This window comes from Zonotrichia leucophrys, chromosome 5 (genome assembly GCF_028769735.1).
Source record: "Zonotrichia leucophrys gambelii isolate GWCS_2022_RI chromosome 5, RI_Zleu_2.0, whole genome shotgun sequence".
Taxonomy (NCBI): domain Eukaryota; kingdom Metazoa; phylum Chordata; class Aves; order Passeriformes; family Passerellidae; genus Zonotrichia; species Zonotrichia leucophrys.
In genome coordinates, this window is record NC_088175.1 from 42,806,979 (window position 1) to 42,819,993 (window position 13,015).

Sequence of the window (13,015 nt, forward strand, 5' to 3'; positions counted from 1 at the left end):
TTCACAGCTATTACCGTACCTCTGTGAAACTCTATCAGTTAAAAGTGAAGATAGCTATTAAACAATAAGGGTTTGTAGCTATTCAGTGAGCAGAAAAGTGAGATGTTCAGTGGAAAATTGTTCAAAATCTATTTCTAAATTCAATACCATATCTCCAAGGAAAAATGGGAGAATCTCATTAATGGTATTGCAATGTCCCTCTCGCATTGCAGAGATAGTACTTGAGTACCAATTCTCTGTTCACTTTCCTTCACTTCAACAGCTTCCTTTTTTAATGTGAGGGAAAAAAAGTCTGCCTTTTATAAAATCACAAGGTAAATTATTGCCTTTGTGTGCTTTCAGCAAAAGCTCTCTCTGGCTAGTGATACATCATTAATGTGATTTCTCCAAGTGACATATAGGATAAAAAGCACTTGGCTGCCATGAAGTCAATGGGAAAACACACAGGCTTTGAGAGAGTCATGATAAACAAAAAATAAAATCCATAAATTTCCACACTGGTACTCTAAAAAAAAATTATTAAAAAAAAAAAAAAGAAAGACAAAGCATCTCTACAACAGGTACTCAAGAGAGGCATTTGGTAAATGGTCGTTCTGTGTTCTCCTAAATAAATCAAATGCTGGTAATACTTGAAGTGATATTAGAAGCCTTATTTTTAACACAACATAAGCTTACCAGCCATCAGGAATAAAATATTAAGTAGGAAATAGCTTTAATATATTGTTTTTCAACAACTGGGAGAGCATTAGCAATAATTAGCAGCCAGCACTGGAAGTGCTCTTTGCTAACTGCGCATCTTGTGGATAACAGCAAGTCTTATGTTAACACAATGATGTCAGCTGACAACAGCTTTATAGCAGAGAAAAGCATATTGTGCATTTCTGGGAAAAAGAACCTTTAGTGTCATGGGGATTATTATGGTTAAATTGCTTCTGAGTCACAGTCTGTTATTGCTCAATGTTTCTCACTTGGTCCCTACCTACCTACCTCTTATTTCCTCATGGGCATGCACCTGTCCAAAGAGAATAAAACTGCCACTGTTGTACCCACAGTCTTAGCTCTTTTAGACAAGTTATTCAGTGTCTTGCTTACACAATGAGACTGTTTTTATTTATATTACATAAAAGCCCAGCAAAATCCAAGACCATACTGCTCTAAATATTGTGTGAATTTCCAATAAGAGACCTTGATGCCAAACAACACAATCCAGGCAAAGAGAGGATGAAAAAAGCATGGAAAGCTGATATTGACACAGCCTGGCCATGCACCTTCTCAGGGAACTGAGAAATGAGAGACCCTGCACTACACTTCTCAGATATACTCATGGCTAGAGATCCTCCCAGCTCCTCAGCACACCTCACCCTCTTGGAAAAGAAAGCTTTCAGCACCTACCCTGAGGGATTCCACAAGCCAGAACTTGAACACCAGCTTGGGAAAAACTAGGTTAGAAGCCTGACAGTCTAGGCTTGGTTTAAGCAGCCTCCAGCCTCGTCCACAAGTGGAGCTTCCCAAATCTACTGCAATACATAGGTGTAGGAATAAATGAGTGCAGGTATTAATAAATGACTGCAGCTGTGCCAAGGTGCCTCCCATGACCTGGAGCCCAGAGAGAAATTCAGGCAGTAACAACAGCTTGATTACAGGCAACAAAGTCTGGGTGGTTCATCGGTCAAAAAAAAAAAAACCCAAAAAAACCAACAAAAAACCAAAACAACCAACCCAAAAAAAAACATAGAGCCTTGTTTGCATCCACTGAACCTGAACTTAGACAAAACAAAAAAAAAATCTTACACATGGTTATATACAATCTATCTCCTCTTGAATGAGAAGGGTTACAAAGGCAGAGTAGGACAAAGAGGCTGGGGCAAATGACAGATGTCAAAATGGAAAGAAAACCTACTATAAAAGAAACTGAAAAATACAAACACTGTGTATTTCATATCAAACACACCTGTGTCCTGCTCTAGATTACAACAACAGAGCTCCATGGATGGCAGTTTAAATTACTGCCTTGCCCACTAATGCTACAATTTGTACTGTGCATTCAGTGCCCACTAAAAGCCTTCATAGTCCAAGTAAGGATTTACAAATTTACAAAGAAAAAAAAAATACTGTTTAGACCTGAACTGTCTGACCCACACACAAAAAAAAATGAAATTATCTGCAAATCCGGATGACTTTCCTTAGTAAGGTAAGGTAAGAAAAATAACTCACTGCATCAGCAACTGTCAGGCTTGCAGCAGTGCACAAGGCTCTTTTTTAAGGCAAGACAGAAAGAAAAAACATAAAGATTCATCTTATAAAATGGAAATCTCATTTATTTGCATCCATGCCAGGAGCTTGCCAGAATAACCACTCTGACAGAGCATTAATTCCAGTGGCAATTTCACATTCACATTTCAGGGATTTTACAGATGAGCCAGCAACAGCTGCCCGAACGAACTGTGCAATCTTTGATAAAGTGCATAAAAGCCTTGGTCACCTCCTACTTCTACATAAAAGTGATTCTCTCCTGATGCTGAAGTGACAGCAACAAGAGAAAGAGCAAAAATATCAAAACAATAGCACAAAAATTTAAATTGTTCTTTTCATTCTGCAAAGATTATTCACAATGACCAACAGTTACCCACACCATGCAACGGAGCAGAATTCCCTTCCTCTCCTCACTGGGACAGGGCAATTTATTACTGTGAGGAGAGAATTCCCCATCATTTTAACCTGAGAAAAGAGCAAATCAATTAAAAAATGCAGCGCTAGCATAGGCTTTCCACTTTCAACTGGCATCAAACAACACAGGTAAGAAAAGGCAAGCTGCCTCTGCAGCACTGAAGGTGGGATGGAACAATGACACTACGACAGTTGTCTGCAACAAAATGCATTGGCATGAAAATTAAACCTTTCAGAGCAATCTCATGATTTTGCTGAGAGAAAACTGAAGGAGAGCTATCAGGACACTGCTTTTGTGCCGGAAGTGCTGGGATGCAGCAGGACCAAGCTCACATTTAAGCTTTGCACTCGACACAGAACGAGACATTTCATCCCTCAATGCCTCTCTGCCACATCTGATAGATCAGCAGCAAGTCTGCTTTTATCTTGGTTTCTGCTGATCGATTTAGACAGCACACCCTTCAGGACTCTACTACAGCAGCATTCCAGTTTGGGAATACACACAAAATAGCTATTACATTATTCCTTGGGGGTACAATTTCACATTGATTGATTCACTGACAGATTAGATAGGATGAAGCAGGCAAGCCTCTTGTTGAGTTTCCCCCCTCCCCCCCACAAGGAGAGCTGCACACATCCCAGTTTATTAAGGATTTCTCTTTTGCCTTTAGCTGGTTAATTTTTTACTGATGCTATAATCATGCGAATGGTAACCAGGTTGCCAAAACACTCAAACTCATGCAGCCCTGCAGTCAATTCCCAGTAAGTTGAAGCTTGGCATGGAGTTTAACAAAACACATAGTAAAGCTACTACCAAGAAAACTGCCAGCACAGTAAAGTTATTGATATTGGAATTCAGCATAGGCCTCAGTGGCACACTGCAAAGGAAAGCCCAGGTATGCAGCTGGCTGTTTATTAAACAAAGAGGAGAACTGAGCCTTTTCAATTCAGACTTTGATTTATATACCTATAAATCCTTCAGTGTGAAAGGAGCATAAAGGAAAAAAATGGCACAATTTCAACTAAAGACACTACAGAAAACTGAGACTAAAGAACAAGGGATTTGTCCATGGTTTTTATGCAGCTTGAAAGAAATTAAAAAACACCGCCACACAAGCAGCTGGACAATTCCAACCTTCTAACCCTAATCCCCCTTTTACATCACTCTCCTTCTGTGATGGGCAGAAACCATTTTCAGGTAACTCTTACTAGCCTGCTGTTAGCTGCTTCCAATTTTGCAGAATGTTCCCCTTTAGTCCCTTGATCTTTTTGTGTTCCACAGATGCTTATACAGTACCTAGAGCCCGATGCAAGCACAACACTCCCACGCCTTGAGCAGAGAAAGAGTATTCCAATAATTAAGAAATGTGGAAACCTGGGCAGGTTGTACTCGCCTTAGTCCTCCACAGAGGCTGAGCAGCTACTTATCAAAACGGTGTTTTTCAGGATGGTTGTCTCCTTCCCCCTTCATTGCATGACCAGAAAGAGCCACAGTGGTGGGGAGGAGCTGAGATGAAGGCAGAACCTGTGATTTAGACACAGCCCTGTACAATTAAATGCACCACAACCACAGAGCTCCAAAATGAGGTCTGAGGAGCACCAGGGAGGAGTTTGCTCAGTCTCAAGATGCTTGATGCTCTAAAGCACATCATAAACACCAGCAGTGACAGTCAGCAGCCTGCATGAGGAGTGAGCAAGCCCAGACCCACACTGAGACATGCTGGCAGAGCAGGTCACTGTCATTCCTGCCAAAACCGATGTGTATTTGGCATTTGGATTGTTCCCATTCCCTGAGCTGCTTCTTGTGTTTCCTTTACCTTAGTAACCACAGCAGGCATGCACAAACACCTACAACGTGATGCCAGAGACATCTCATGTTGAGGACTGGAGGCGTGAGGAGCAGCATTTCTGGCTGAGAAAACACTGTGCTGTTAATGCTCCAAAGGCAGGGAGGTCAGGAGAAAAAACGTTAAATACAGCTTTTCCCCCAAATAAAACAGGAGATCAAATAGCACAACTCTCTGCAGTTGCAGAGGGAGGTCTGTGCTCTGCAGCTCAGAAGCAGCAGGGCCCTGCTGACACACTTCAGGGCAGCTTCATTTTTACCTCTTCAGCCCCAGATCCAGCACTAAAAGACCTTCAGCAGTGGCAACACAGACAATCTCACAATTACCTCCAGCAGATAACAGCTCCCTTGGACATGGAGTGAGTCTAACCCAATTCAGATTAGCTTAACTGAAATATTTATGATCTATGAACATAGTAAGAATTAGTCAAGTCTCAGTTTTGCTCTGAGCACGGCACACTGATTTCAAACACTGCATATTACAGATTATAGGAACGGCCTACCCCTAGAGATATCCCGATTCCAAACCACAACACTCTATCAGACACAGAGCCATTTTCCTCCTGCTGTGGCCAAGAAAGCACCTTGAGAAATATCTAATCCAGTAATGGAAACTGAACCACCTGTACTCTACAAACCTCCCTCCCACTCACCTGATGAATCAGTGTTGCAATAAAGCACATGAAAATTAAATTAAGCACCATGAAAAGATTAGAGCAGTAAATCCGCCTTTCAGTTACTTTCATGCATCACCATGATTAAATCATTCCTTAGGTTCACATTGTCCTCTTCAAACCAAAGTAGGCGGTGGGCAGGACTATGGCCTGTATTTTCTCCTTGAATCAGAGAGCTGCTGTCTGTGCCTCCATCAACAGTATCACAAAGTAACCCCTGGAGCTGAATCTGATTCCCTTGCTGCCCCCAGGTCCCTTTGGCCCAGCTCTGTCCCCCTCCTTGCCCTGCCGGGGTGGGGATACTCCCAGGGTCACTACCATCCTACTGGGAACTGCCCAGCTCAGAACACCCATTCTCCTTTTTGGCGAAGAGAACTTGCCACACACAGAGCCTGGCTTGAGGCTTCTGTCTCTCCCTCCCCACTCACACCTTTGCGGAAACTTGCTGCCAAGGAGGAAAGGCGGCAGCTGGGGACACATCCAGTGCAATGGCTGTTCTCTGCTGTACAGACACTGCTGAATACTGTTGCTATCTCCCACATCAGTGCAGAGAGGGAAGGAATATTTTGACAACAAAGATACTGCTGCACCTGGATGAAGTGAGGAGGTTGCTACACAGTTTAAAGAACTTTCCCCCTCACTTATGTTAAACAATTGTTTCACACTACAATGCTCTAGGTTTGCATAGCACTTGAAAAATATGGTTTCTGATCCAACAGTCAAGTCACATGTGCTTATGTGTTTATTTCTCTAGGAATGCTGCCTTGCTTCACTTAGTGCAAGCTACAAGGATTTCCAAAGTCAGGTTTCCAAAATCTGGTTTTTAGATAGCAATGCCTATGGTCTCCACTACGGTATCTGTACAAGCACCTATAGGAAAGGTAATTACTATTGTCAATTAAACGTAGCCAATTAGTAACAGTGCAGTCTCCTTACTAGTTCCTCACCATGCTAGAAGAAGTACATTAAAAATGCGTTCCACCTACCAGATATGCCCACATGTCTAAAGAAATCAGGTCTCCTTGACAGCACGCCATACCGGCCGCTTGCTGGCCCCCCAGCCCTGCCATGCCGAGAAGTCGGGGGGCAAGGGAATCCACCCCACAGCTCCCGTCGCCAAACCCCAAAAAAGGCACACGTAGAAACAGCGACGCACAACCTGGGCACAAAGCACGGGCACAGGCGGCAGGGTACCCTCCCGGCGCTCAGACCCTCGCTGAAATCACGCCGCCCGCAAGCCGACTCCAGGGTACCACGTTATACTTAAAAATAGGCAGCCTGGCAGCGCGGGGGACAGGAAGAAGAGCTACCATGGAAGGCGGGGGATGGATTTATTAGAATAATTTAGGGCGGGGAGGGGGGGGGGAGCGGTATTTGCTTTTATAGGGTATTTTGGGCAGGATGGCTTCGGGGATTCGGGGGAAGACGTGGCTTTTAGGGGGAGGCGGGGATGTCCGGCGCGTCTTACCTGGCCGGGGCGGCCGAGCCCCCGCGCGGTGCCGCGCTCAGCACGCCGCGCCCCGCCGCCGCCGCATCGCCGGGACACGCGTGGGACGGGAGCGGGGACACGCGTGGGCCCCGCCGAGCCGCTCCCCCGGCGGCACGGAAAGCGCGCAGCGCCGGGCCGCGGCCGGACAGCTGCTCGGGGGAGGCGGCGGCAGGAAATACCAAAAGACTGATCCAACCACGCTAGGGAGAGAGGGAGGGAAGAGAAGGGGGGGAATGGAGAAGAAAAATAGAGGGAGAAAAAATAAAAACGGAGGAGAGGGGAGGAAAAAAAGAAAGGGAGAAGGAAACGTGCAAAATCCGGGCGGGATCGGCGCGGAGCGGGCGCGGTGCTCGGCTCCCCGCGGGGGCGCCCCCGGGGAGCGCCTCGGCCTCTCCCGGCCGGAGCTCGGCTCCCTTCGGTTTGTTATTCCCCCCGCACTCCCCGCAGTTTGTGTCTTTCTTCTCCTCGGCACAGGGAGAGCCCGAAGCCGAGGCAGAGTAAATAAAACAAAACCAACCCTTTAAACAAGAATCAGGCGGACCCCCCGGCCAGCAAGCAGCGAGCCCTCCCTGGGGTTCACTGACGCCACGCGCAAGATAATGGAGAAAAGCCAACCTGGAGGAATCACCGCGCTGAAGCCCTGCAGCTGCAGGAGCACTTTGTCTCAGCATCCAGCCGCACGCCTCCGCCGACGCCGTGCCTCAAAGGCGCCCATGCAATATGCAGCCCTGACACGCAGCTGGGCACGCTCCCAGCTTCGCCTGTGCATCCAGAGCGAAAAATCAATCCCATGGCAAGCACGGACCCCTAAGCTCCTCCAGACGAGGAGGACAGTCCAATCATCGCATCCCTGGTCTCAGCCTGCCTGCCCTTCGGGGGAGGCATGACTTTACAGGCAGCAGAGTATCTGGTGAAGCATCACGGCGGAAAACGACCCAGCCACACGCATTTAACTGATGCTGCCTGTCTCCTCCACTCTGCGGGTCCCACGGTTCAGCACTGGACCGAGAATAGGAAGCCAAACAGGACTTCACACCTCCTTCATCTCCATGGGAAGAGATGTAGCAAGGTTAAACGGCACCCAAACTTTCTGAAACCAAAAATCACATGAGGGGATAATGTGACCAACATGAGTCCGACTTACATCACTAAAGTCTGAATCACCCATGTAGAGCTGAAGCTTTGGTGCAAAATACAGCATGAAGCTCAGACTCGTGCTTCTGAAACCAGAAGCATTAAATCATGTGCCTGAAATGCTTTACTACCCCACCCTTCACAGAAAAAGACAGATCCTTTTTCTCTTTAGTGTGTGCAAGACAAAGATCAATAGCTCTGATGTTCCTCATACTACACAGAAAGCCAGCTTCCAGCACTGAAAAAAAGCAACTCATTACTTGAAAAGTTTTCCCAGCTCTTAATGAAAAATCCTGAATTCATCCCAAGATGCAATCTCAGCTTGGACCAGGGCACAGTTTCTCTGACTTACTGCCTCCAGCCAACTCCAGCGCAGGCAGGGACTACAAGGCTTCACCCTGCATCACTGATATCCACATACCTAATGCCAGTAGAGGTAGCTGATTTTCTCCTGGTGAACTCAATGGGACACAGAGCAGAATGCACTGTACCTAGCCAGGAGTAGAGCATGGTGCTGGAAGGAGAAGTTACATCCATTTTTGCTTTTCCCTGGAAAGAAGCACTATAAACACAGTCTAAGCTGTCCCTGCTATTCACACAGCCCTTCTCTACCCATTAAATAAGCCCCTGAATCACTTGCATAGAGCAGATGATTCTAAGTTCACCTGTATTTGTTGTGATTTCTGCCATCATCTGCAAGGTGTGGAGAGTTGTCATGATTCCAGCTGCCTTCTAGTTGGTCGGGATTTTCTCTTAATCCTTACCAAAATGTAACCCTGAGGGCAAGCCTGTACTGTGCAATGGGGCAGGGCACTGCATGGGGATGCCAAGGCCTCTCATCACCCTGGCTCAGGGCACTGCCAGGTTGAGCCATCCTCTCAGAGCATGAAACAGCTCACCCTGCCTCATGCTGCCTTCTCACTCTCCCTGCTGCCTCCTGTCTTATCTGTTCCAGGCTACACTGGGATCCTTTCTCTGACCTCCACTCCTTTCACCCTTCTGCTTTTAGAGCTGGAACACTCAAATGCAGCCAGGTAGTTTGCCAGCGCCTTGTCTGGTACAAATGGCTTTTTAACAAAAGCATGGACTTGACATTGGTCCACCTGTCTGTATCCAGTCTGGCACTGTCCCACCATGGCCTCTCAGCTACTTTGGTACAGAGATCTACAGTTTGTAGCACCCTACAAGTATGTTGGTGGGACTTAGAATTCACTTCCCATTTTGAACATTTTTAAAAACCCTTCTAAAAGTGTTTTGGCTAAGATTTCTACTAAATTATTTTCTTATCAGGCAATCATTCCATGATTACTAGGGTTTCATCTGCCACATTGCTACACAACACTAATTTGACAAAAAAACTGAGCATCCAAAATTATTTCTGTCAAAACAGTTAGAGACCCTGATAAATAAAAACCACATTAGGTTTTCCTGTGTGCTCTAGGATAAAGCATGAGGCATTAGTGATACACAGAACAGAATAATTGTCAGTTAAATTGTCAAAACTTTGTCCATAAACTGGAGAAAATGAGAGAAAATTTACCTCAGACTGATGCTTTGCATCATGCAGCCATGGCATTTCTTATGGTCCAGGGAGCCCTGAACTTGAATTTGCTGTGTCTTCAGACCTTGCACCAGATGGGTCGCCTGACTCTGCGTTACAGTAATCCATCACTTCCCTGTCTGTCTGTCAAAGCTGGGACCTAGATCTGTTCTCCTCCTTAAAAGTCTCCCACAGAAATGTGGGGAGTAAGCAATGCACACAGTAATAATTTTGAAGACCATTTTCCACAGCCCTCTAGTGTCTGTTCTGTTAACAGCCATTTAGAAAACACATCTGCTGGTTATGAGCTGCCTGCAGTCCATGCAGATGCACCTGAGGTGTGTATCATAAAACCCTCAGTAGGCAGATGTGGAGTACAGAGCTCATAACCCAGCTGTGCATTTGGGGTGAGCTTTGCTGTGTCCTAATGCCATCTGAGCTCCCTAGGTTGAGGCTAATTCATCAATGTCCCTCAGATATCACACATCCCTTTGACAGAAGCTCTTTGATGGATGTACCTTGCAGTTAGGGCTGAGAACCCTTCTGGCTTCAGCTCTCTTTTACAAGAAATCAGCATTCTTTCCAGGGGGTCTGCAGCTGTGGTATTTCCTTTGGGCATTTGCCAGTGTTTGCAACACTAAATTCTCCTACCACAGAAACAAAATTCTGTCCTAAAAGGGCTTGTAAACTGGTGTGAACTCTATCATAAACAGGGTAACAAAAGCAGCAAAGCACAATAAGCTTTAATTCTAGTGCTAGGAGTGTCTATTCAGGCTGTTTCAGCTGTTGTTACTTCAGTCCTAACAATCCAATAATGCAACTCAAAGACCTTAATAGTCAGAACACTGAAAAGCAGTATCTCACGTATTTTTATGGCAACCTTTGGAGATGTGCAGCAACACAGTATAAATGTTGTCTAGAAATTGTGGTAAATGCAGACAGGCAGGTGAGCAGCAGCAACAAAGAGAGCACTGAGTTCTCTCATGTCAGCAGCCTGCCTAGGAAATCATTGCAGTGCTTTCCCCTGCATCTTCCTTTTCAATCCTCACCTTTCACAGCTGCTGAACAAGCTCCTCTTCCCCCAGCAGAGATCAGACCTCACCTATGTGAACTGTAAATGCATACTCATTTTGCAAAGTCTGTCAGACTTTCATTTTATGCTTTCCTATATCTCACAGCATAGTTACAATAGTTCTACAAGCTCCCCTTCATGACTAGATAGTTAAATGCCATAAAAGCCATAAGATATATTTATTGGCCTCTATTAAAATGAAAATGGAGAGGATCATATTTCTATCATTATAATTACTACAATGACTCTAGAGCCATAACCATATTAATCAGACATCATATGAATGGTTGTTAGCATTGTAAGATACTTGCCCTTAAGCTCATGGCACATAGTGAGACAAGAAGCAGGAAGCTTAAAAGAAATGAGTGAAAAAATGTTATTAAACATGGGTCTTTATCATTAGCCATAAGCTTCACAGCTGTATACAATTAATGATAAGAAAAAGATCACTTTTACCCACAAGGGTTTTCCAGTGCAATGTTCCTTAGCAAAAATATTCAATGTCATAGCTGGATAGAGCAGGAGTTTCTTGTTAACAAATAGTAGTCTGTCTGTTTAGAGCTCTAAAAAAACATGTGTGTTCATTTTACATTTTGAAAAACAGAGCTGCTGCTAAACCAGGATCCTAATTGCTAGTTCGCTGGAACAGGTCTCTGGAGAAGTTAGACAGAAAAACCACAACCATCTCCCTGGGAGCCACTGGAGACTGGAGTCCTCTTGTGGCAAAAGGCAGAAGAAAATTTCCAGTGACTGATTCCTGCTGAAAGCTGGGACCCACTAAGAGGTGCAGGGAGTATCTACTCTGTAAAGAGCTTTGTGTCACATTGCAGAGCATAAAAGCAGCAGTGTGAAGACTTTGCAGCTGGCAGTGGGCAAGCTTCAAAATGAGCAGATCCCACAGTGTTTTGATACTGCAGATTTCTGATTGCTATAGTAGCTCCTTTCTGTTAGTGTGTTCCCTGCTGAGATGATGTTTCTGACTGGGGTTTTTTTGTTTGTTTTATTTTGTCTCTGTTAGCAGAGGTAATTTTTCCTGAGTGGTTTGCTAGCAAAAATTTTTCTCCTGGCTAATATATTCACTGTACAGTATCAGAGGTCAGCTCCCATCCTTCTTTTCAGTCTGGCTGAGCTGGGCAGATAACACAATTCTGAGACCTTGTTTAGATCTTGCTGCTCTGTATTCCATCTCCTTTTCTGCTGCATTGTCTCCTATCTGCAGACCCTATGGCCTGCCCTGAGCTCATCTTAGGAGACATTTCTATGAATGATGGATGTTGGCCATGTTAGTGCCACGATCCCTGCCTGGAACAGCACTGCAGCAGATGGAGTAGGTAAATAACCTGAAAATCTTTCTTTACTCACACACTGTGATCAGAAAGCTTTCCCATGTCCACACTTGGGCTGGAGTTACAGCAAAGAGGTTATCTGGCTAGCAATTTCACCCCACTTGCCAAGCCTCCAAAGGGCTCATGAGCCTCTCACAGCTCTGGTGGTCCTGCCAACAAGATTTTGAGCTTCCAGTAAAAGTCTCCAGCAGGAGCTTGTAGCACAGGCTTCATAGGCAGCTTTAAAGACCTGCCAGTAACAAGATAACAGATCCCAGCTGCTCTTACCTGATTTACTTTCTCTATCCAGCCCATCAGTTGTTTGCATGGTACCCTGCTTTCTATAACTTTAGCCTCCAGGGTGTTTTTCAGGAATCTAAATACAATGCCATTTCAACTACTTCACCCCAGAAGTGAATATTTTTGTGATCTTTCCAGAGAAATATTTTTGTGATCTTAGGTATCTTATATTAAACAAGACTTCTAGAGCAGACTTTACTTTCCCTACCCTGCACCCTCACCAATGTAAACTTCTGTCTCAAATCACTCATTCAGAAATCCCAAACTACAGTCTGTGTTGGGAAGTAAACTGCTCCACATACAAGGGTCTTGCTACAGCTAGAGTTAAATGATGTTTCGTTGTGACTACCCAAGTTCCTAATTTCTTGCTATTCAACTGAAGCCAGTTCATATCAAGCACCATGGACCTATTTTATTTTCCTCCAAATGTTTAAGCCAGCAAATTAAGATGAATGCTGCCATTATGGCTTTGGTGTGAAAAATACATCAAAGAATTTGGCTGCCATTGATTTGCTCCCACAGGCCTGACCAGATATCATCTCAGAGAATAGCCCAACATGCTGAGCTGATCTACTGAGCAAGGTTCCTTCTGCAGCAGGCTGGAAAGCAGCCAGGATCTGACAAATTGTCCAGTGAAATATGGGCTAGATTTCAAAAACTTTGATAAGACATGACACGAAACCAATTTGGTATTCAAAACCATTCCAATAGCCCTTGTTGTTGGTCAGGTTTCAAGCTAATTATAAAACAAGCTAGCTGTTACAAAGTCTCAAAGGATGAAACAAAAACATTCATGTATATGTAAACATATCCATAAGTAGAATCATAGCAGAGTTTGGGTTGGGAGGGATCTTTAAAGGTCAGCCATTCAAACCTCCCTGCAGTGAGTTGGGGCATCTTCAGCTACATGAGGTTGATTAGAGTCCCATCCAATCTGACCATATAAATATGTGTATAAATGAAGTTCT

General features: G+C 44.7%; 1 protein-coding gene across 7 annotated transcripts in view; it reads right to left on the minus strand.

Moving 5' to 3' along the window:
- Positions 1-13,015, minus strand: part of OSBPL5 (oxysterol binding protein like 5) — a 172,066-nt gene that overhangs the window by 126,520 nt on the left and 32,531 nt on the right. Inside the window, exon 1 of one of the 7 annotated variants that reach the window (XM_064714824.1) lies at positions 9,351-9,522. The exons of 1 other annotated variant lie outside the window; for it this stretch is intronic. In XM_064714824.1, the coding sequence (XP_064570894.1) occupies positions 9,351-9,386 (36 nt within the window). In that variant the 5' untranslated portion in view covers positions 9,387-9,522. Of the gene's footprint in view, positions 1-6,173; positions 6,310-6,346; positions 6,370-6,655; positions 6,873-7,291; positions 7,751-9,350; positions 9,523-13,015 lie in introns of those variants that run through there. 5 more of the 7 variants (XM_064714828.1, XM_064714830.1, XM_064714829.1 and 2 more) reach the window with 5 other exon arrangements.